The sequence below is a fragment of the Boleophthalmus pectinirostris genome, unplaced genomic scaffold (genome assembly GCF_026225935.1).
Source record: "Boleophthalmus pectinirostris isolate CB_2022bp ecotype Guang Dong unplaced genomic scaffold, ASM2622593v1 HiC_scaffold_6, whole genome shotgun sequence".
Classification (NCBI taxonomy): domain Eukaryota; kingdom Metazoa; phylum Chordata; class Actinopteri; order Gobiiformes; family Gobiidae; genus Boleophthalmus; species Boleophthalmus pectinirostris.
Window position 1 is genome coordinate 19,751,910 of NW_026571447.1, and position 26,183 is coordinate 19,778,092.

The 26,183-nt window shown below is 37.0% G+C and overlaps 1 protein-coding gene across 1 annotated transcript; it reads right to left on the reverse strand.

The window, feature by feature from the left end:
* Positions 1-777: 777 nt before the first annotated feature.
* Positions 778-26,166, reverse strand: bckdhb (branched chain keto acid dehydrogenase E1 subunit beta). The gene is made up of 11 exons (XM_020937464.2): positions 25,731-26,166; positions 24,734-24,811; positions 24,505-24,573; positions 22,767-22,900; positions 21,797-21,952; positions 20,746-20,854; positions 20,069-20,166; positions 19,459-19,569; positions 7,736-7,822; positions 2,272-2,415; positions 778-1,183 (listed from the first exon to the last, which is right to left on the reverse strand). The coding sequence occupies exons 1-10, from the start codon at positions 25,924-25,926 to the stop codon at positions 2,275-2,277; spliced, it is 1,179 nt and encodes a 392-aa protein (XP_020793123.1). The 5' UTR covers positions 25,927-26,166; the 3' UTR covers positions 778-1,183; positions 2,272-2,274.
* Positions 26,167-26,183: the final 17 nt, after the last annotated feature.

The window sequence follows — 26,183 nt, forward strand, 5'->3', positions numbered from 1 at the left end:
GTCATTGTAAATGTATAATTGTAATACTTGTGATGTTACTCAGAGTAAAGAAAATATCAAGTTAAGTTTATCAAGTCCATATTTGAAGAACATTTTTCACCTCTGGTGGATTAAAAACTGGACTAACTCAAAGAATGAAACAGTGTCTTAACATGTTTCCAATGAGATGCAGAGGCATGAATACAGACTACCTGGGAGTGGACCAGAAGTCAGGAAGTGCCTGAAGGAAAAGGAGCTTGACAAAAGCCAACAGAATTATAAACCAAAAGCCTATTTTCAAACACAACATAGAAATCGGTAACTTAAGGTTTCACATTTGCCCTATACTGATGGACAAAAATTTGGTGAATAAACTTGCCGATGGTAGCTTTAATAACCAGAAAATCATATTTTATAACACAGTAGCCCTTCTGAAGGAGAGGAAAGTTAGGATCTAGCTGTTTCAGGTTCACCAAAATCTATTGAAACCATTAAAATGTGAGTTTAATCAAACAGTTAGTGTATAGGAAAACTAAACTGTGTTCTACTGTCGTTTCTGGGATGCCCTCTCATTTCTCCAGTTGAGATATTGGGGAAAAAAATCACTGATTATGTAGGGCAGCAACAAACTTTATCCATCACTGGGAACAAGAGGCTGGTATTGGAAGGCAGATTTCTGGTGCATTCAAGTATTTGGAAGTAGCCCAGAAAAAAACAAAAACAAAAAACAAACAAAAAAAACCAAAACAAAACACTGGTCCACCATGTTAAGGAAGTTGAGATTGAGAACAAGCAGTCTTATATTAGTACTGCAATTTTTATTATTTTATTTTCCTTAAAAACCATGTACCATCATATTTCAGATTTATGGAAAGTCAGACTATTGTAGAATAGGTTAAAATCTACACATTCATGAATGTAAAGTAACAGGACACAAAACAATTTCCAAACTTAAATATTGTGCACAATACTCCATCACCCAACCAAAACATCTGAGCACTACAACTTTATAACAGTCCCTTCTTGCTCAGATGTTGTAGACAGTCACTTATCTCCTTCAGTGGTACACAATGCACATCTAGGTACGGCTTCCCCATTGGATGTTCATGTTTTCTTTTCTTGGCTTTCTTTCACAGCCTTCTCCAATTGGGCAAACAAAGTGGAAAGAGGCAAGAGTGGAGTTCATGGTGAGCAGCAGTTGGCTCTGAAAAACAAAAGTAGTTAAAATGAATGAGTTGGACGTCAACAGTGCATGACAGATGAGAAGAAAATGCTGGAAGAGACACATAGCAATGAGAGGAGACACGTGTTGGATAGAATTAGGCATCTTATTAATGCTCCCAATTAATCTGAGCCAAGGCCGTTTAACCGCTGTAACTCATTTTGACAGTGCCAGTTAAAAGGATATTACATACAGTGGCAAACTGACAACAAAAATGAACTCTGTATCTTGCAGCCAGTAAAAGACAACTGTATAAGAGACAACATGAGGTTAAATGTGCTAAAGTGTTTGTTTTGTGCGGTCTGTTAACATTTGGCATTTAAATCTGAGCCTTGGGTGGTCTGATTACAACTTACTGCTGCTAAATACAGGTGTTACGAAGTGAAACCAGATGCTGTTCGTTTAAACCACAGAAAGGCACATTGTTTACATTGTACAGAGGAAAACATATGTATCCCATACCCACACCACACCAAGAGGCTATAATAATTTTAATGTAATGGGTTTTATTGTTGTTGCAATAATGATGAAGCATACTATAACCACTCAACTGAATGGCTAAGTTATTCAGCAACAATTGACTGATTGCTTAAAAAGCTTATAAGCAAGCAAATAAAATATCTAAAAATAAATAACAATGGCTTTTGGTATAATTTATAGGATTTTTTTTGTATAAAAAGATCTGATCCCCCCAAAAATATTTATGGTGTTAAACTAAATCAGTGCATACCCATTTGCCTCCCAACCCACTTTTGGGTGTAAACAATAATTTATATCAGTAAAAAGCCTATTTCTGTAGATGACTATTATAAACTTAATATTCAACATGTATTTTAGTGTAACGTGCGTTTTGGAAAGGAAGTGAACAAAAAACCATCATATGATTAAGGCTGTGTTGCATGTCAAGATTTACTGTATCTTATAGTACCTTTTATATATTGCCTATTAGTGAATGTCTTAGAGTAGTCCTTGATGCCCTGTGTGGTTTAATCTAATTCTGACTGGAGTGTGCTGAAAACATGCAGCAATGATGGGAGTACGATTAAACTAATGGTGAGATGTGTACTTACCTGTCAGTAGTTGATCATCTTCTTAATGGCCTCAAAGCACTTCCACTTGTCTGGGATGTAGAAAGGCTCAAAGATGTGAGGGAAAGGTGTGTCATACCCACACACTCTACTGATCGGAGCCTCCAGGTTCAAAAAGCACTCCTCCTGCAATACAAGTACATTTTCTTAAATTCAACTTTGCAATATGCAATACATGCCCTTATGCAGCAATATAATGTAGCTTGTTAGAAACACTCTTTTTATACTTTTTACCATTTCAGAAATGGCAAAAGTACTGAGGGCAGTTAGTGCCATAGATGATTCATTCACGCCCGTGTCAAGGCTAAGGCTTATCCCTCATTGATCCATACACCTTGCTTATAACCAGGCTTAATAGACACACTGAATGTGGCTTGTTGAGGATATATGAAACCACATAACATTGTATGACCAACAGTACATCTCAGGTACTGCCGATATGTAAAAAACAAACAAAAAACAGGACAGCTGTGTTGAGTTGAAAAGGTCAGATGCTGTTCATGTGAAAATTTAAATAAACAACCAAAGTGAAATATGGAATAAAGTACAATATAAAGAAAGAGTAACATGCATACCATTTTAAAAACATTCCTTGTTTAGTCTAGTCTCAATAGAGTTCCTTTAGTGTGAAAACATTTAGACTTTTTTGGGGGACAACTGGAGCATGAAAAATCCAGAAGAAGATGCTTGCCACTTAGCTAGATTCATACACACATACATACTTTATTGACCCCGAAGGAAATTCCATTTTTGGCAGAAACAATGAAACATAACATATAATAATAATAATAATAATAATAATAATAATAATAATAATAATAATAATAATAATAATAATAACAACAATAATAATAATAATAACAATAATAATAATAATAATAATGATAATAATAATAATAATAATAATAATAATAGTACAGCAGTAATTCATCATTTCTAATGATGCATTGTACAAATGTATGGCGTGTGCAACAAGTGACTCCCTATGTCTGTCAGTGGAGCAGATTAGGTACAACAGCCTGTCCCTAAAGGTGCTCTCCTGTCCGATGATGGTACTGTGCATTATCCAGGATGGACAGGTGCTTGTTTAGGGCCCTCTTCTCAGCCACAGATGTGAGTAAGTCAAGCTCTGCACCCACTACAGATCCTGCCTTCCTCACCATCTTATCCAACCGCGTGGCGTTTTTCTTCTTGAGGCTTCCTTCACAGCAGACCACAGCACTGAAGAGGACCCTAGAGATGACTGTCTGGTAGAACATCAGCAAGAGCTTCTGACAAAAGTTAAACGACCTCAGCCTTCTGAGAAAGTACAGCCTGCTCTGTCCCTTTCTGTAGAGCAGGTCTGTATTCTCAGACCAGTCCAGTCTGTGGTTGAGCTGTAGACCAAAATTCTTATAACTCTCTACAACCTCCACAGTTCTTCTTATTAAGTTATTATTAAGTATTAATACACAGCGTCTATATCAATAAAACAATATTTTTTGTGGAAGACATTGTGTGTTCATTATTTGAGATGGAAGACACCTAGGAGCAGCCCAAAATGAAAGAAAAAAGACTCCTTTGTCAACCTGTAGGAAAGATAACTGAACAACTAGTTGGTCAGTGCAGGGTCGTGCCATTACAAGCACAACCAGAAAAAGTGTGCCTTGGCCTTGGGGTGTTTGACTGACATATTTGAAACAGAACATTTGACCACATAATGAGCAAGGAAACCATTTTGTGTTACATTTACATATAGCAGCCTCAATGACCCAAACCCCACAAATGACTAAATGAGCCCTTTCTCTTGAACTCTGTGTCTTTGCAGGTGACAACATAATCCACTTCCAGTGAGATTACAACCCCTGGGTCTATTCTGCCTCTGTGCCACAGACATCCGGTCAGACAGTACCGGGCAATGTGCTCTTTTGTCTGGTTCAGATCTGTAATCTCCTTTTTATACATTTACTGGAAATGGCAGAAAAGTACAGTAGTTTACTTGTCTGCTACCAAAACCAGACCGGGAAAGGCCACACAACTCAGATTTCCTTCAAATCAATGTTTATCTTCTGGGGAACATCATTATATGTAACAGACTGAATGTTGGAATGAAAATATGTTTGGAAGTGGGCAAAACCAGCCATGTACCAAAATAAGGTAAATAAGAATACTTTATTGCATTTGGAGTTTAGAAGATGTAGAGATGATACCCTGAAACCTGTTATAAAAAGGTCTATGTTTATCAAAAACAGCCACAGATTAAGGGTTATACTCCCAACATGCAGAAAAGGAGCCAATATCACCCTGGCAAGATCGGGCAACAAACAAAATGTAGTCAAGAGAGGACACTCAAAAGCAGTTTTCACATATTTAAAAAGAGTCCTTCTATAGCCAGTGGGGTAGAGAGCTAATGCTTTGCTTCTGATCCTCATAAAAGTCAACATACAAGGCAGTAAAGCACTGACAATGTTAAACACTGGCATGATGCACAGACATAAATCAGGCAAGTCTAAATTGCTTTGCCTCCTAAAATGTTTTATGTGGTGAACTGGAGACGACCTGCATTTCCCCGGAGTTATTTAATCATTATAACAACACCATGTGGTGTCTTTAACTCACAGGCAATTTAAACCTGATGGCAAACAGATATTTCATTGTGCTTAGATTTTATTTATTTTTTTAATCTTTTGTTTGGCGGCTAAGTATATTATGTAATCTTGGTGTGTTGACAAATCTAAAAGTCTTGAGCTGCACAGAGAGTATTTAAGCAAAAAAATTTAACTGATAAAACACAGGTTAATACTGAAGTAATAAACTCCATGGGAGCTGTAACAAATAAGAAAATAAGGCTCAGGCCTAATCATAAGCAACTGTAGAGAATAAATTATATTTTTATACAAACCCCAAATGTTCTGGGGGCAACAGGGTGCTACCTGTGTCCAATGCTCTCATAGACTTCTCTCAAATTCTTTCCTTTGAAGACCATAACATGTGCAGTAAAACAAAGAGCCCCAGGACTTTGGCAGCTCAAGTTAAGACCATTATACAAAATATACATATAGAAAAACAGTTTTGGTTCTCAATGTATGATGAACACTATCACTAATTGGGGTAAGCTCTGTACTGCTCTGCACTGTCTCCACATTTAAGATGCAAATACACACCAAAGTTTAGTGTCGTTGGTTAAAGAGAAGGTTAACACACTAAAGGAACTCTACTGATTGGACAACACACATTTGTTTGGTGTTCCCTAAAGCCAAGGAAATCAGATCGGTTTGCTACAGGAGAATATAATATATATAATATAATATAGACTGTTGTTAGTAGCCTTGCCAGCAGATAACATCCTTTTTCTCCACTCCAGACCTATGGGCTTGCACTGAGTTAAAACTGAGTTATCATTCAACACTGTTAAACTGAGCTGTATTTTCTGTTCTGAATCATAACAGGATATTCAAAAGTAAATGCATTCCACATTTGAGACATGTGTTACATAGACCTGTCACAGTAATTACTATATTAACTTTTCGTTCACTATAGGACCAATGTAATAACACTTTTTGGGGGTCACAAATGATAGGGAACCTCTTCTTTACACTAATGGGGAATATTTGGTTATTTTTTGGCAATATGCTAAGATTTGATCTGCAAAGTGGAATTAATAACTTCAATGACTCATTATATATTCAAACTAATTGCTTTGTGTTTTCTTTTACTGAAGCTCATGTTTTAAGGCTATTATATCAGTGGCATAAATTTGTTTCAATATTATCAATATTATCATTTATAGTCAATTATTATATTTACTTTAGATTCTCTTTAGATAGATTTGATATCATAACAGGCCAAGCACTATAAATACAAAACTTAACTAAAAACAACAAGGCAAACAGATGCTAGAACCAATAAACAATGCTACATTTATATCATATCATAAACCAGGTTTATTCTTAGTTTAGTCATGAAATGGGCTCTAGTTTGTTCCCATACACTGTGAAAAAAAAAAAAAAGGACTTTCATTTCTTATATTCATCTGTAAGGCCCTAATGCAGTATTAACCATCCTTACAGCTATTTTTCAGTGGTGGCGGCCAGCTCTCATCAAAGCAGGCAAGATGAAAACTGCATCAGTCCAATCAACATAACACTGGCACCAGCAGCATCACACAAAGAGAAACATGATGCCAGATGGCTCAGTCATGTTAAGCCCTTGATGACATGGGAACATAGAGAAATTATTATTTTAGAGAGACACATAAAAACTAAAATCATGCAAATGCCGAGGGCAATTGTAAAATGTGATTGTCTGTCTGTAGGGATCGCCGTCACCACCTCAGCACAGATTGATTATTAAAAAGAAAGGTATTTGTTAAGAGAAGCACAAGGAGAGAAAACACCCACCAGTTACCTACTAGACAAAATTATCTCAGGGGGCAAAAATGTAATTACACCAATGGGAAGGGGAGCACTTCAGTTATTTAGTCATGCCTTACAATTCTCTGCAAATGTGTCACCGCCACTGTCTGGCATGTTGATATATACGTAGGCCTTTTGTGCCACCAACAATGAGTAATATTTTGTTAGCCTTTTATGAAGGGTTATGCCAAATGTATCAACAAACGGCCTACTTCATGTAGTTATGATTATAAGAAATACTAATTCAAAGTTATAACAGGGAGGGCATCAGACAAAAAAACACCCCAAAGAAATAAGCACACCGCATCAGCAAGGGAGCAGATGATTTACAATGGCAAGCCCCAAGTGGAAAACAACAGAAGTCAAGTCAAGAACTAAACCTTCACTTGAAAAACAAAAAAATTATAATGACTACCGTACTTGAGCTATCAAAGTCCGTATGCTTTGCTTGAAATCATTTCCAGGACTTTTCCAGGACATTTTGATAAAGCAATCACAGCATCTATAAACACATACAGTTATTCTAATAAAGATGTAGTTTGGCTATACCCAAAGTCCAAAAAGTCCAAAAATACCAGACCAAGGCAAACACACTAATCATATTCACATATGAACATATATTACATTCTCTTTGATGTTGTGATGTCTTTGCATTGTATACATAGGCCTATCGAGCACCAAACATTGCTGTGGTAGAACTTAAATTAGATTTAAAAAATGCATGTGAATCCATTCAGCCCAAACATACTCTGTGCTAAAAATAAGAATTTTTTATACATGTCATAAGGCAAGCCTTTATGCTATCATCGATGAACACTTTGATTCGAGTTTCTGTTTCGTGGTTCACCATGACGACCAGGCTTCTGAAGGTTCTTTTACTTTAGGGCATTGACTCATTTATCCTTGTCTTTAATACAAACTGGGACTGCTGTATTGACATTCCCATAAGCCGTCTCTTCAACCCTGAGAGAGCAAACCATTACCTGGGAGAGCGACACATGGCAATAACATGTGTTTGTGTTTATCTTGTGCACATAAACAAAAGCACTCACCTGTACAGTAGTGCTGATTTCAGCAGCAAATCCTCCAGTGACTGGAGCCTCGTGACTGATGAGTAAGCGGCCGGTCTTTACCACTGACTGAAAGACACAAACATCACAGTAAAGTTGTCAATTAGAAACAGAAAAAGAGGATATTGTTGCAATTATTCAGGTAATTTCAATGTTGTACAGTCAGTAGCAGTGACAACTGACAAGAGCCAAGCTGTAAAAAATATAAAAATATTAAAATTATAAGTAAAAAGAAAAAAATAATAAAATACATTTCTTAATCATTTCCAGTTAGTCACACGGCTCAAATTATATTTGTACTTTTATTGTATAATTTGTCATGGCATAAAGATCACCTTGCTACATACCATCAAACTATTTACATACATAATTAAGAAACTGTCTTAGAATTGTCTTAGAAATCACAGAATTTATCAACATTAGAATTTTGTGATTTAATTGTGATCTTAACATGCATTCCAAAGTAATTATGTTGACGGGTGCCTGTGACTACGGTTATTTTAGCAGAATCTAGTCAGCATACAATTCTTTGTTATTGGCTGATTAATCAAAAATAAGAATTATTTAGTAAATTGAAAAGACATTTTTAACTATTGAAAAAAATGCTGATAGCTTCAGGAAAGAAAATATACAGTAAATAAAGAAGCTGTATTGTCCAGATAAAGATTAATCATTATTAAACCAGTCAACGATTATTTAAGTAATTATTGGCTGGGGTGAATGAGTTCAGACCAAGAATCATTTATATGATTGATATCAGCTTTAGGAATGTGCAAGTTAATAACAAAAGTCCAAAACAATGACTAAAGTTGGTGATGTGCACACCAGGCAGGAATCAAGCGCGAGACTGAGAGGGGCGATGTCTCAGTATGACATGTTGCTGTGGGATGACTCATACAGGGCCAGTGAGTAAACAGTAGGGCAGTTCAATCTTCAACCCCTCCAATACCTTAATGCAATGTCTAACACTCTAATGTGTACCATTGTGTCACCCTGTTTTACTCCTGGCTCCCGTCGCTCTGAAGGGGGCAAGAGGGCAACCAACAACATTCACTGCATGATGAGTGCATTCCTCAGATGCTTTGGCATAATAGAAGCTGCCAGTGTTTTTACATTATAGTGTGCTAGGATTGCAGATCACAGTTGGATGGGGAAACATGACTTGCTTAATAAACCATCTCTATCACTGCTGCTAAAAACAACATAGTAACTGGAGAAGTTTGCTTAACCATATTCATAGCCATAGCCTTTTATTCTGTTTTGTCTTATTCTCCTTGCACAGTGTTAAACTTGATTATTTTGTATGTATGTCATTATTATTATTATTAGTATATCAGTGCTGTTCTGATCTTCTAAAATGATGAGATTCAAGTCTATTTTAAATAATTATTATTCATCTTTATTCTTGATTGTATTTTTATTCTCCTTGTACACTGCATAGTAACTCTGCAATATCCTCATTGTGGAAATAACAAAATATTCTCTTATCTACATAATATCTAACACAGAATTGCTAGAAATACACTCAGGAAGTGTTTAAGGATTTTTTGATTGCAAGCTAAATAATAAGCTGGTTAATAGTGTCTTGGCACAAGCAACAAATTACTTTTTACAATCATGTTAACATAGGATTAAAACCGAAATATAAAAATGAATGAAAAAGACAGTGACAGCACACAATTACGATATAGCAATTTTGGCTATAGTCATTAATGAGATGACTTCCGTTTGCTGGGTGCATTTCAAAGAGATACTAAATAATAACTTGTATGGATTGTTCTTTGAAAACCACTTTGAACTTCGGGCTATCATGAAGAAATCTATAAGTTATGGTTGTTTTGAAGTGGTAGAGACACAGCAGGTGTGATGTACAGTATAAAATACCTCATTACCTTCAGAATGGGGAAAATGTATATCAGAACAGTCAATCACTCATGTACAAGGAGGGCACTGCACAAATTGTGTCTGCACTGCAATCTTAACAAGTTTGTAGAAAAACAAGGTTTTGGTTTCTACAAAAGTCTAATTAGATAATAAAAAATATATATATCGGCAGAGCTTAATGGCCATCAGTTCATCTGGTTTCTAAACTATCAGCATCAGCCATGAAAAAAAATCTCTAATATTGGCACATAAGAAGTCATTTAAGATCAACTTAATGTTGATTGACAGGGCCAGCAGTAACCATGTCAAAGTGGTCTTCAAACCTGTAGTAAATATTTAGCCTTCAACACTGACTTTTTCCACTTGTGCCCACAGCTAACACACCAGGTTTCTGATTCCTCCTCTCTACTGTGCTCCTTCAAACAGACTGCTGCTCCCTCCTTTCTGAAAACCATCATCCTGTGCTTCTCCCATAGTCCAAAACCAATTTCCCCATGGGAAATGGTGTGGTAAACTGGACATACATTACATATTCACATTAGACATAATAGGGTACAATTATGTTTATTTATGAAGGTTGTACTTTTTAAGGTATCGTTGCTTCCAACTCAGCCTGTGACCTGGCTTGACCTCCAGAGGCTGAGATCATGACTCCACAGGGCTCCTGCTCTCTCTCGTGCACACACACACACACACAGGCTGGAGGCACTCTACACTGCACAAAAACCTGTCAATCACATCCAACCACACATAATTATATCCACAGTGCACATACAGAGAGGCTAACAGTGATTTATGTGTTCAGCAAGAATTGTGCTTTTGCATCAAGAGCCACTGTTAAAAAGGTGGATTTTGGAGTAAAGTAGATGGAAAAAAGCAGTTTATATCCACAATGAACAGAGCAGTTAGTAACTTTTAAATTAAGAGAAGATGTGTGAAATAAGACAAGTCCAGTCCTGCTGCAAAATGTGTGTTGTTATATATTGTGTCTTTTATTATGATTATATGACTGGATATGATCTGTTAAAGAAAAAAAAATCTATTCTGCAAAAATGTATGCACACTTAGATAACTGTAAATAACCATCTCCCAAAGACTTTGCCACACCCAATGTCCATAAGACCGACAGGAAAAGGGTTGGTTTCTGAGCTTCCACAAGGTCTTTGGATCTACTGACTCTGCTCTCTGTAATTGTGCAGCTGCTGTAGGTCCTTAGTCATGCACCGCCAAATGATCTTGGAGTGAAATGAAAGTCAAATTGGGCCGACTACTTTAAAATGGCACTGAGATCCATAAAGAATGCCAAGTTCGCAACAAACTGTAGCTCAGTGGGAACTCCTGTGTGCCATACAACCAGTCACTCTCTCACGACAAACAGGGAAGTGAGAACCAGTGAGAAGGCAGCATCTAAATGAAAGAGCAGTGCAAGTTCTGAGCTGGGAAGAGGGCCAAGCCTTCCTGCAGCATGGCCAGGATGCCAGGAGACCTCAGACAGAAATAACTCCAAACATCCCATAAAGACACATTAAAACCAATTCAACTCAATTACTCCCTGACACACAGACATGCACACTCTTACCTTTGTGCCTCTGAGCCAAAGGGTAACACTGCCTCTGTGTACACCAACTCTGGAGAAGAAAACGACTTGATGACAGCTCTGGGTGAGCATCCTAAAGGCCTCCACATGTCTGAGACAGAAAGGCCATAAAGCTCAAAGATTTTAGGGGCCATAAAGTATTGTATAACATAACAAAAGAGTGGTTTTGGTGGTTGTTACATCCCACGCATGCTTAGTGAGAGGTATACAATTAAATTAAATGCAACTGTTGAAGAAATGGTCTGGAAGAGGTTATGAACTTCTATAACAAACAAAAACAAACAAACAATAAAAAAGTGCCTCCTCTTATTAAGAGAGAAAACAATAACTACCATCATAACCATCAGTGGATAGCATCTCTTGTATAAAAAAATAGTAGATAGTATGCAAATTTAAATGTCAATACTAACTGCTGGTTAGTATCCATACAATTGAGTGTCTTGTTTCAATACTTCTTGATTACTATCTTTGGATTTTTTTTTTACTTGATTCATGTCTTAACTCATGTCTTTCTGTGCATTTGTAGCTCATGAGGTAGCATTACTTCATGAGTGACACTGGGAAGAATCTGAGAAATCTCCAGTGCCTGTCTGCGGAATGTGAGCAGTGGCTACTGCCAGGAAAAGGAATGGAAAGATGTCTGAGTGAGAGTGAGGAGAGAGGTGTGTGGAGATGAAAGGAGCAAGCAGGAGTGATACTAGGACTACAGTTATAAATGTTTTATTCTGTACTGTCAGTTACTGCCAAATTCAGAACAACCCAAGATGTAAGGCAAGAAATAAAAAAAGTCTGCAAGAGTACACCTTAAATACCCTAAACATGACAAAAATAATATAATTCCTTTAATTTGGACTTCATTTTGTTTTGTATTACTTCTGTTTTAATTCAGTAAAAAAAAAAGAAAATTTTTAAGGTCATATACAGTTTAAAATTATATTTTAGGAAGGTTTAATACTGGACTGGATGGAGATCAAAAGCATATATCATATGCCCATTTAATACTTGCTAGGGAGCCAACTAAGTGATCTGAAACAATATGTCCTTAAAGAATATTTTTTGACACCTATAAACAATATGTACAGCCTAGTCGACAAAGGAAGAGTTATGCAAGCCCCACATCAACATCCTCTATTCCATTGTTACCCAAAGACTGGGTTGCGACCCTCCGGTGGGTCAGAAGAGATTTTTTTGGGGTCTGATATGCATGCTGTGCTCTCTTCCTGCAACCTGGACTGGAACGCGCTACGAAAATGTAGACACTTGTATAGAGAGACACGATTACTCAATAAAATCCTCATAAATGTTCAACAATGGTCAAATCCACCTTTATTGTGTGATTTAGGAATAATGTCTATTGACTTGGGTCGCAAAGGTTTGTGACTTTTAAAATATGGGTCCCCCCCAAAAAAGTTTGGGAAACACTGCTCTATTCTATAAAGCCTCTCATGCTTCTCCCTCTCTTTGGTGTCCTACAGGTTCAATCCACAGTACTGCACAGAAATGCTGCAAATACAGACATGGAATATATTTGCAAGAACACAGAGAGAGATTTAAACGGCTGCTTGCAGTGTGTCTGACAAGTAAAGTTTAAACAACAAGGAGCCAGAGTTTTAACACACAAACAGAGACTAGAACATAACAGCACATGGCCTAGTGGTAGAATGTGATTAACTGTTGTCAGACTACCTGTGCGATAACGCAAAAATAATGCACACTAGTTTTTTAGAATTCTCACAGACTATGGCCTAATATAGAGATATCATGAGCGTTGTGAACAGATAATGCATACTGTTTGAAACCAGCTAAAATCGAAAGAGCAAGCTTCAAACTAATGGCAGATGCCAAACCAAGTCTAATAAAATCTGAAAAAAATTAAATTATGCCAGCATTATAGCTATAAAACTAGCAAATTGAAATTAAATAATAATAACATTTAGCAAGTTATAAGTTAAAACATTTTTAAGAGTTAATTGTTTTTTAACATATAAAACTTTTAAAACTTCTATAAAAGGCTTTTATGTATACACGGCATATGAAAATGAGGCAGACCATGATGAATGTACATAATCAGAGTTGAGGGGTGCATTTCAAAACACGTGTATACAAGGTGCTTTGTTACTGCACAATGTAGAATTTATTGCTCTGGCTTATTAGAAATCAAAATTTTAGTCTTAATCCCACTCAAGTTTATCTTCCTTCTGATTACTATTATGTTAACATCATTATCATCAACACAGCTCAAGGTCTCAAGTAGGGGCTTAAAGTACTGTGCTATTGCCAACTGTGGTAGAATAAAGTCATGCCAGATTGAACAAATGGAAAGTACTGCTTTGTGGTTTCAGCCATGGAAAACTGATCACCTAGAAAGCACACTTGAAACCACAATTGTACTGGAATATTTTAGCTGCAAATTTCCAAAATAACACATACGGATGCTGTGTAAATTTTTGTAATTGTTTCACTGCATATGTGCATCATTTGGAAATGCACTGTTGAGTAGTGTTTTTAAAAGTCCTGTTTATTGTATTGGAGTTTAGAGTATAGCACCTTTTAAATCGACCCAAAGTAATTACATTTGCATTATTCACTCCATAGTTGATGGTGGTAAGCTACTACTGTAGCCACAGCTGCCTTTAAGTGAAGCTGCCAGTCTGTGTCGTAGGTGTCTTCAACCAACACTAACCACCCAGTAGGCATGGTGTCTTGCAAGTGTCTTGCCTAAGGACACAACAACCGTATGCAGTCCATGTTGGAATGCACGCTTTGAATCTTTTGTTATACAGGACAGTACATTTAGTAAGAATGGCTATGCTTGAAATAAACCACAGCTGGACTGGTAGCCAGTGCTTTCCACATCATTGCAAGGCAAACAAACCCATCTTTAAGCATGCCCTGCTTGGGCAGGCACATCTGGGGGCTTCCATATTCTGTTTACCTGATGGCTTTGGCCTGCACAAACAATAAGGCTCAAAGCCATTTAGAGCAAGTGCAGTGAAAGCAGAGCCTTGATAAGGAGGTCTTATCTGTACAGAAAGTCAACAGGACTTCAGAGAAACATGAACATGCAGACACTGCAACCTGCATCAGTTCCAAGAATCACAGCCGCAGAGCAGATGCACATTCCTGCTTAAGCACACTCATGACATCCATTCTTTCTCTAAAAGGCATCAATTAAATGTTGCTTTTGTTCCTCAGTAAAGACGCAACTTGATTTATACTTGGTAAGTAATCAACATATTGGTGCTCTGTAAGTTCTTAAGTGACTGGACCCGTATGCGAGTTTAACAAGTTCAGCCAAAATAGTTGCATCACTTAATCCAAGCAGGGCTACGCATGGAGACACAAAACAGACCAAGTGATCTAACAAGGGGGAAAAGTTTTAAATTAAACTTCAATGATAAAATGGGAACTGGGACTGGGTATTTTTGATTAAAAAGTAATACAAATGATCAGCTATGCATTTTCAAGTAAATGACACACCAGGATTTCAAACTGAATTATGTATTTTTGGAATGCTATAGACCAGTAGTTCCCAAAGTCTGTAGAGCTGCAGCCCACCAATAACAATGCACATTCTCAAATGTACTTGTTAACAGTACATATCATACTGTCTATGGGCTTAACATTGATTTAAAGCAGTAAACAAAGCAAATAAATTATGTACAGTTAATATCAAAGTCAATTTTCTTTTATGTTTGTTATGTGGACAACCCATGCAGTGCCTTTGAGACCCCCCAGAGGGCCCCAGACCCCACTTTGCGAATCACTGAACTAGAGGGTAACTTTCTAAATATTATGTGCATGTGGAAATACAGAAACACTAAACAAATGCACAACTCTTGGAACTGCCATTCATCAATAATGATGTTAAAATGAAGTAGCGTCAGTAACCTAAATGTAGTCATTTTAAAACCAATGATAGTATGAGCAAATGACAAGCACTAATAAAATAAAAGAAACAGTAGCAATACATATGCTTAGTAATATATACACTGTATTCACATGCAGCACACTTATTTCCAACACAGATAAAGATGTAGATTATCATAAACATATATGACATATCCCTTACCCTAACAGATGGCTGGTGATATATATTTAGTGTTTGATGAAAATTGTACAAATAATAATAATAATAATAATATGCACACAAACATGGATAGCTTGACTACTTCTTAACAAAGCCTTGGTACCTCTGTAGATCAGAGGATAATGCCCACCTCTAGGAGGAGGACTTCGACCTGGAGGCTTTGATCTGCCGCACACCAGCACGGGGCGTTCAGGAGCCAGGAGACTCAACTGGTGTTTTCCAAAATCCAGGACTCCTCAAACCCTGAGGAACAAAGTCTGGTCCAGGTACTTACACCCCTAGGAGAGAGTGCTCTGGTCAGAGCACTGTGCGAAGAGTTGGAACAGACAAGGGCCAAGCTTGCAGAGCAAGTCCAAATAAGCTATTTTTTTAGACCATAAGCTTAAGACTCAGGAGAGGATTGGCAAAGAAAAGGCCTGAAAGTTACAGATGATACTATTCAGAAGAAGGACAAGCAACTACATGACCAAGTTAATGCACATAAGGAGATTCAGTACCTGTATAATTCTACAGTACAGGAAAGTGTGCAACTAAAATAAGCACTCGCAAACAAAAGAGCCTTCAAGTTGAAAGAGCTCAAATCTACTGTCCAGAAGAAAGATAAAAAGCTGGAAAAACAAATTAGTGTGTACAAGGAGAAACAATATCTCTATAACAATGCAGTGACAATGTCCAGCTCAAACAAGAGCTAGCCAACAACAGTAAAGCCAATGAGAAGATGAAAGAACAATTTAAGGCATCTATAATGGACACCCAAGCCACTTGTATTGGAGACCTAACCAACACCTGGAGACCTAACAAAAAAAAGACAAACTGTCCAGGAAGACGCATCTAAACTCCGCTCACCACAAGAGGAACTGAGGAAATGGAGAATAATCATCTAGAGTTTGCTCTGAAAAAAAGCGAGGGTCACAGGGCACAGGAATCCAGCCACCCAAAAGGAGAGGCAGTAGTGGAGGAGCAGAGGAGAGAACCCGGGCATCAACAACACTAAAGCACCTGTGACACTACCCTTTATACTTGCATTATTAAACATTTTAACAAAAATGGTTTTAGATGTATGCACTTTTATTTAGTAATTATTTATGTTTTATTGTTTGTTTGTTTTTTCATATTGTTTAATTCACATGCCATATAGCACACTGCAGTCTCTTGATTTTTAAGCAGAAATGGGTAAAGTGGATGTACAAGTAAATGATGAAGAAGAAACAGAATGAGCACGTAGCATTTCAGAGGTCTATATCTAGCTCCTTAGCTCCTCCAAGGAACCAGGAAAAACAAACACAATCCACACAATCAACAGTTCCTTACTTATGTCCTTTGAAATGCACCTGCTGCACTTCTTAGTTGGTTAAAGTCCCATGATATGATAAAAACTGAGCTCAAAAATCAAAATGTTTAAACAAACTGTTCCGTGTGTGAGACAGGTAGCCATAGATATACTGTATACACTAGGTATATATGTGTATGTGCAAGAACTAAGTGATATCCCACAGGACTGCCATGATCATAGCCAGTAATCAGTTCGGCAGTTTGGTGCAGGTTTCTGGCTGCAGGAGCAGAGTGTAATTTGAGGATACCTGTTAGATCACACTGCCCCTCATATGTCCAGACCCCTCCCCTGTTTATTACTGTATTTATATAATCTAAAGACATCAAGACATTCCATAAAAGGAAGGTGGTTTAACCAAATATGATACATGCAGACCTGGATTATAGTTACTCTCTTTCAAGTTTTTAAGACATAACAACATCTTGCTAATTGGCTACAGATGATAGATTATGCATCAAGAAATGCATCTGGCATATTATGCATATTTACCCAAAGACTTTTGCACAGGTAGCCCTTTACCTACACAGTGAATTTCCAAGCTGATAAGCAAAATTTTATGTATTCATCTCCAGATTGGAAGACTATGTAGCTAGCCACTACAATACTTCATCTTTCAAGGTCGTAACTAAGGGAATGCAATTCTAGGACAGATGGTAAGACAACGTGCCTCAGCTATATCAATGGTTAAAACGTTATTAAAAAAGAAAACAAAAAACCAAAAAGACAACAAAAACACACACGTTGATAGTATCAGAAAGATTCTAGAGATCAATAAACAATATTGGTTTTGTGATATTATCACCAATATCATAATAAAAAGGTTTTTTCACCTGGTGAAAGTGTTCCGTGGGCCCTTTGGAACATTTCAGTTATCAGAATGGATAGGTTTAAGTGTGATTTATTAGTCAGATTGGAGTGAATGACAGGCAAATATACATGTTGATTAAATAATCACTCTATGAAGAGGAAAAAAAAACACAGCTGCTCTTCCATTCACACAGGATAAAAATAGAAAATGGGACCCTGATCAGGAACTTATTGAACTTCCAAAATTTCTGTGTCTTCCCCACCTGTTTGACTTGGCTTTAAAATTGGTGAAATACACATTTTATCCTATAATTATATCAACAGCAAGATAAACAAAGCAACTGACAGAGCTCTTGCATGCAAGTTTTATAACTTTTCTAATGTGTCTCCAAGCACCAAGAATTAGGACAGGCTAAATTAACAGAGTGCAAACATTCAGGAGAAGTTCCATATTTATACCCCTACTGCAGACATTCATTATTGCACTGTTTGGTGTGATATAAAAAGAGGCCCTAAAGGCTGCTGTTAACCACATTTTAGTGTACAGCATGTGTGTCGGTTGAAGCTACTGCTGCCGAGTAAGGAACAAAAAGAACATTTACATTTTTTTTACCTGATTACCTTTTCTTTTTCAGAACTCAAGTATCAAATATGCACAACTATCTGCTTCAGCTCCTACTGACAAAGGTTTCCATCCAAGGTAAAAAAAATAAAAATAAATAAATAAATAAAAGGGTATTAAAAGAAAAAAAAAAAAGAAGGCATCACTGAATTGCACTGAATAAGCCTATGGCGGCATACTACAATATAATTGCGTAGGTGGATTTTACCGCACACACAGGTTTAATCTTGGATAATAAGACTCCTAATTAGCAAGGATAGGCAGAGCCACAGCCACATGGTGATGTCATCTCTCCCTGGAGTAGCACCCAATTGTTAGGACACTGTGTGAGGTTACTGAGGGCATAGAGTACCGTGCCTCTTACCACCGCATACATTTGTCTACTTTGAATCAGTTAAAGCTAAGCGGATGTCTTGTATAGACTGGTCAGCCCCATAGAACTTAATTTGTTTTGGTTATGACTCATGCACATCTGGATATTTGCATATGCGCTTCTGCTTAATTAAAAGATAAAGGAACATCCCTAATGTCTGTGCCTATGCATTAGTCTGGCTGATAATAATCATAATTTAGACTGGGATTGATTTTGTTTGCTCAATGAAATATGATAATGGCTTGATAAAAGGCTAGTTTGGTGTTCAACCAGAGTAACATGCCAGGGAAAAAGTCAAAATGGTCCAAGAGAAAAATAAAACACTTGGACAGGAGCAAAATGACAGTAATTTACCAGATATGCACAGTGGACATGATATTTGCTTCTGCTGGGAGTACATTTATGCATTTGGAGCTGACAGACCTTCAGAGTCTCTTTGGGTTGGAGGCAATGACACAGAGAGATGATGCTGACAGGCTTGAGGTGGCAAGCTGGGCATTAGGCCAATAGTGCTGCACATAAAGCTCTGTTCAATTTCATGGCTGCTGTTTTAATGGGGCCACACTTCAAAAGGAGAAAAGCACAGCATGTTTTTTGAGACATTTCTTTGTTTTGACACACAATTCCTCACTTTAACTCCAGGGTTTTTCCATACCAGCGCAGTGGTGGTACTACGTCGGCTCATTTGGCTCATGTTAAAATTACTACTATCCTACCACAATGCCTTCCTGTGTCTTAAATGTTAGTTATAACACAGTAAATCTCTTTGGTCAACTTGTGTGTCTAAGCATAATGCCTGTCAAAATGTGTGACTTGGTTTAATTCAAACTAAGATATCAAGCAATTGCAAAATAATGTGCATATGCAGTGTATCTGTACCTACAGCTTCACCTATCATTGAGATTTAGACACCAATTCCAGGCCACAATAAAATGTAAATTAACAGCTGACATCCTTTATTTTTATTATGAGTCTACTGCATTTACAGCCTGATTTTACCTTACAAACAGTGTCTATGTCCCAAGGAAGAATGGTCTGCAGATCAATGACTTCACAGGATACTCCCAGTTTTTCTTGTGCCATATTGGCAACTTCTTTCATCACATGGATCTAGAGAAGTAAAAAACTTGGTCACAAAAGATGACATTTTTACACAACATTGTATTTCAGACGAGAAACAATACCCATCTTTTCCTATGACTGTCGCTATTTGTTTATTTCAAATAAAATTATTTCCTCAGCTTTGAATGGTGTTTGTTCCTTTTCATGTGCAATAATATTAGCTTTGATGAGACATTTTTCTTCAATAGCCTTCATAAGCCTCCTGCTGTTTTAGGTACATTGAAGCCTGGATGAACCCCTGTAAGTGTGCGCACAACGTGAGACCAAGATTATTCCTGGTGAGTTGCAGCTACTTCAGTGTAGAGCTACAGACATGAACAGTCTAACACCCAATGCAGACAGTTAAGCCCTTGGTGGCTAAAAACATCTTAATGACTGTGTTTTGGAGATGTCTGATATTTCAGAATTAGACACCATGCTACATTAAGGACTTTAAAAAAAATTAAAAAAAAAATTAAAACAATCCCACACCTTTTTGTGTGCTTACCTGGGTACCCCAGGCAACCAAAGTGACATCACTTCCTTCTTGAAGCACCTCTGCCTGTGATAGTGGGATGGTGTAGGCATCCACAGGAACCTGCTCCACTGAGGTGAAAAGTACAGAAAATATGCTGTTAATGTAACAGACTTTAATACATTTTTATGGTGAAAAGAAGCCAAATGGATTGTCACTGTTACTATGCAAGACAAAAATAAAGCATTTCCATATGAATTAAATCCAGTTAGTCTCTAGCTCTCACAAGTCAATAGGCACATCGCTAATATTCATGTGCTTTAATTTTCAAAGCACATGGATGTTTTTTTCTCAGACTGCCAAGTAAAACTGGGGTGGACCACCAAAGTGCAGCCATATCGAGTGGTTTTCAGTGCTTACTTCTGGGTTTACAAGAAATTAAAATACTTTATTATTAGCTACAGATAGCATGCAGCAGTCTCATTTTGTCACAAAGTGCTGCTTTTACAATAAACTCTTAAGAGGAAAATACAAAATTTACTCATTTATAAAAAGAAAAAAAAGAAAAGTTCAACAGTTCAACTTAAACCATTGAGACATGAGGGTCCAGGCAAATAGCATGTGTGTCCAAGAACTACTGACAAAACCTCATTAGTTATTTTGAGAACAGCATGCTTGTGGCACTGGCATTTAACATAACATGTTCTCACCTGCTGCTCGGTAAAGTATCTTGGGCTCAAAGAATATACATGGGTTCTTGTCACTGATGCAGGAGAGCAGCAGTCCCTTAGCCTGTACTGGCCCGCGAGGTATTACAATCTAGATAAAAAAAATAAAAAATAAATAAAACACTGTAACATCTTATTTTACATGTTAATGTGAATAAAAACCCTGTTCCTCTAACCTTTTAACAATATACTGAATGCTTCATTATAGAGTTAAACTTTTTCCTCTCTTGTTGTAAGGTTGCATTGATAATTGTGGATAATAAATGGAAAACATCTATATATAAATTTAGAGAAGAGAAAGTAGGGCACAGTTGAACGTTCATGAGGATGAGAGCTGGGAATGACCCCAGACTACACTGATATTATACATAAAGATTAGCGTTTATCAGCCTGACCTTTACTGACAGACAACATGCTCATTGCTTTTCCCACTGGTTATTCATAGGGGAAAACTGTGGCTGTTTTCAACCCAATGGAATATAAAATGCACATTTAATTTGCAAAAAACAACAGACTAAAGATGCTTAGTCTGCTCATCTGAATCTATGGATTTAAGTAAAAGGCTCTAATTTTCAAAAAAATGGTGATTTGTGGTTCAGATATCTAAGCAATGTCACAAACATCAATGGACTTAAATGTTATATAATGTTATAAAGCACATTTAAAATACATAATCAAAATTAAACTGCTGTTATTACAATTGAGAAACGATTGGGAAATGGTTATTAGGTTGGTTAAAGTCTGTCCCTGGCAGTACTATGGATCTCATAGAAAAATTGCCTTCGGAAATATCATCCAGTATTTTCACAATATACTATATACTATGGAGTATATACTAGAAGAAATAAAGGTGACATAAAAGGTACTTATGGGGATTTTTAAGTGACAGAAATGCATTAATGTGTACAGCCCAAATAACAACTAAACAACCAGCAAATCTCAACACTTGCAATTTTTTGTAAAATTTTGATTTTTTTTACAGTAAATAACAAAATTCCATCTAGGCTTTGTGGGTTTAAATAGAAAGTCATACCTTAAGACCAGGGCAGTGGGCGAAGAAGGCCTCTGGGCTCTGAGAATGGTAAAGAGATCCATGTCCAACGCAGCCCCAAGGAGCACGGATTGTGAGGTTTCCACAGTCAAACATGTTTCCAGAGCGATATCTGTACTTTGCTGCTTCATTGACAATCTGAAGAATAAAAATAATATCACACTGAAGAACACTTATGTAACGAGGCATAACTTTTTATGTACAGAAACAACCACACTGCTGAAGAACACTCAATCTCAGTCTGCTATTTGAATCATGCTCCGTTAATGTTTTTGAAGCAACTAAAACCCATATATTATTGTAATAGCTCTGATCACCATTTTTTTTAATACCACCATTTTTTTTTATACCGGGTTACCTCCAAAAGAGTCCCCCGTTTTCCTTCTTGAACTCAGGTGGGTTGTTAATGTAAGTTTATGTGCCACTAAGGTCAGTTTGGACTGAGTCATTTTAAGTGAGAGCACAGACATCATGAGGGAGCCCACTCAAGGCCTGTTACCAGATTAAACTCACTGTTGCTTGCACAGACACAAGAGCCTTTAATGAAAAATGGCGCCATTATCACATTTTCTGTTTTGTGTTACCTTGACATAGCACAGACTGTATTTATCTTGGAATGAGTACGAAAACACTATTACAGAGTTAAACTATATGGCAAGTGTTTTGCACAGTCATAATATGTATTTAGATTTTATTTTGTCTTAAAACAAATAAAACTGCTTTCAGTATTTATTTCCTGAACAGAAACAATACAGTTTTAATCATTCCCACTTAACACAAAACATATTTGTTCCTCAAAAATGTGAACTACTCCTAAAATGAAGATTATAATATAATAATTGTATAGCCTTAAATAATGAATTAAAATATGAGGCCTAAACAAGAGACCTGAACAGGCCCCAGAGTGGTGGCTGATGCACTGTTTTAGTTTTTATACTCATATTTGTCTTACCTGGTCAAAAGCAGGATATATGTAATCGGCAAACTGGATCTCAGCAATAGCTGTAGCACCAGCTACAGCAACTCCAATCCCAAATCCAACAATACCCTGTTCACAGAGGGGTGTATTGAAGACTCGATCTTTACCTAGACATAGAGGAGATTTAACAAAGCAATGTGATGTGATGACTGGAACAGAAATAATACATACCGGTACTTAATATATTGTATGCCAAATATTCCACTTGAAAAATTGAAGAAAAACTACAATTTGAAAATATAATGTCCAAAAAAACCAAAAGGGACATTATAATGACTATTTCTAAGTTGAAGCCAACAACGTCTTAGTCCAAAAAAGCAAAAACACAAGAAAAAAAACTTTTCCACCCTGTAATCTGAAGAAGCCGCCAACTGTGGTACAACACTAAATTTGGACTATGGATGTTATTTTTGCCTTTTGTGAATTTGCCAGAGCTGCCTTGTGTTCTGCTGGGAACTGTTCTTCACAGCTGAAAAAAATATGCCCTTATGTGCCCTGTGCTCACAAAGTTCAATTAGTGATTATTTTACCACAATCCTTGAGGAAATTTCCATTAATATGCATGGTTCTGGATTTAACAAAATAAATAAATAAAAGGAACAGATGATTGAGTGATCAAAATTTAGTGTCCTGTCTCTGAGATTAAACCTCAAAAATGCAGCTGCTGGAAATAATAGTGGTGTTTGCTTCTGTGTGTCATCAAAGAGACAAGCAATAAGTCAAAGTATGACAATAAGAAAAATAAGAAAAATCCCTATGCCTCATTTTCTCTACACTTCTTTATGACTTTTTCATGCTGCAGGAGCACAACTACCTTCTTTTTTTTTTTTTTTTTTTTATGTTTCTCTCGCTTTCATTTTACAGAGAAATGAAACTCTAAACACAAAGTAGACAAAATAGTGGATGAAGCTGACTATTGAAATAACTGCTTCTCATTCATATAGAGACCACTATGCATTAACCCTTGACTGTGCTCTATAATGGTTGTAGGTAGTTGAGGTGTGCACTAGTCCTTTTCTGTGGTGGGACTGAGTGGGATAAAAACAGCTTTGCACTCGTCACTGTACACAAGGATGAGATGGAAAATAATGATCCCCCTCCAAAGGTCAACACTTCTGACGTCAATGAAAACAAAAAGGCAAAGCCAGCTACTGTAAGGTGGATTTGAGATGCATCTGTCCACTCTCTGCCTGCACTTCAACTACAAAATGGTGCTTAAACTTTCAATGGTACATGCCAAGAGGTTGTGGTGCTAGTCTTAGTTCCAGCCAACATCTTTCATGAATTGTGTCAACAGATTCAAACTTTATTTATAATGCACTTTAAAATGCCACAATGATGTTTAAAAATAGGTGTTAGAAGGCTATTAAGCTGTTTTTGTTAATATTATAATATACTAACTAACTGATAATACCACAGGACAGGTTAATCACAACTATCTGCTTGGGTTATGTTAAGTTTATTGACTTTGCAAGTTAAAGGTTGAGTGTACTCTTCATATACTTATTGTACTCATAGTATTCTTCTTTGAAGTCTTCTTACAAATGTTATTGTAAATGATAAATCTTTTTGGCCATTGCTGTGTTTAAAGATGGAACGTTTGCCTAAATGTCTATGCTGCCATCTAGTGGTTGTTACAAAATCTCTTTCAAGGACTTTCAATATTGAAAATCTTGAGTACATAAAGAAGCAGATAACTAAACTGGCCTACCATATTTGTCCCTCAAGCCCACTGTGCATCGGAAAACACCGCCGAAGGCAACATCTTCACCAAAGATCACTGCAAATGAACAAACACACAACAAAACACGACTTTACAAATAGGACAAGACTTTAAGGGGTAAAATGGTAAAGAATAAAAAAAGTGTCATGTCCCATAATAACCATGTCTACAACAACTGAAGTACAGTGATTTCAAGGAAAACACAATCAAGTCATACCTGCTGTTGGATCACTGGCCAGAGTATTGTCCAAGGCGCTTGTGACTGACTGAAACAAGTTCATCTTCTGAGTGGGTCCTAAACAGCAAAGTGCAACAGATTTGTTAAAGAAACCATACAAGTTCAGAAATAGCTCACCAGTGATTTCTTCTTCGGGGTATTAGTACATTTCCATCACTGCTGTAATAATAATAATAATAATAATAATAATTATTATTATTATTATTATTATTATTATTATTATTTTCACTCTTTAGAATATCTAGACATGGAAGAAATTTTCTCAAGTCTTCAGCCTTCTTCACCTCTCTATTGAAATCTTGTTGTTGTGGTGGTTTTGCAGGATTTAGCTGTAGGCTATTATACTGAAAAATGACAATAATTTAGTCATCACTTTTAACATACAGTTGTCCGGATTTGTCCATGGTCATACTGGCCACACAAGCAAAGTTTGTCACCAGGGGCGATTTCATGCAGTACAGTACTTTTGCCTTGCCATGGCCAGTTCTGATGTTATAACAATATGCATTAGAATCCCTCATATTAGACGAGGATGGTGTTGAAAGACTCCTCTATTTGTCCTCCACACATATGTCATCTTTGTCGCTGAAACTTCCAACTCCTAAATACAGAAACCAATTCTGGAGTCGGAGAGTTGACAAGGTGGTGTACTCTGCCATGTCAGGTTGAGACAGACATAGCCCTACTCTACGCTGTCGTCGTTCGCAGACCAGCTACACAGAAGTAATAACAAGAAGCTGGAAAAGCAAGAAGCTGGACACTAAACACCGTGTTACTAAATTATTGATATGCACGTAAGGGTACGAGTTAGCATCAACTGGGGCCATTGCATGATGAGGTTAAGGTACAAAAGAACAATGTTTATTTATATTATGTTATTTAAAATGCGCCATCTACTCAGACTGTTAAAGTGTTTGTATGCATTATCAATGAAGTTTAGGGAAGAATGTGGCTAACGCACTAGCTCTGAACTCACCATATTGTGTGGGGACAGGGTCAGGTTGGTAAGTAAAGTGCGCTGCGTGCCTTTTGTGCATTTTTGTTCGGGATACACAGCTCGGCGAGAATTTCAGCAGACCAGCACCGAGACTGCCCTGAGCTCCGGCGCATATCCCGGAGAAAGTCAGTTTCGGGTTTGCACCGCGAACGAAAAACCGTGCAGCCGCCGCCATCACTGTTGTTATTTGTGGACAGGAAGGACAAAGTGACTCAAGCTGCTTACATCGTCTATTGGAAAGATGGCGACTTTGTTAATATGATTCTCCACTCATTATTGTCAATGATAAATAGAAGAGCAAATTTAGTGTGAGATTAAAATGTTGTTATAATTCCGAATTCTTCTTTCAATTGCTATTTTAGTAATACATTTTGCATTACAGTCTCGGTGTAGGAAGCATGCCGAAGTGAAACCGTGTTTTCTTAAATCTTT

Excerpts from the sequence above, each read along its gene's own strand:
- bckdhb (XM_020937464.2), bottom strand. The coding sequence starts at position 25,926 with ATGGCGGCGGCTGCACGGTTTTTCGTTCGCGGTGCAAACCCGAAACTG. Across the intron at positions 21,953-22,766 it reads TATATCCTGCTTTTGACCAG|ATTGTCAATGAAGCAGCAAA; the intron begins GTAAGACAAATA and ends TTTATTCTTCAG. Across the intron at positions 20,167-20,745 it reads GATACTTTACCGAGCAGCAG|TGGAGCAGGTTCCTGTGGAT; the intron begins GTGAGAACATGT and ends TTTTCACCTCAG.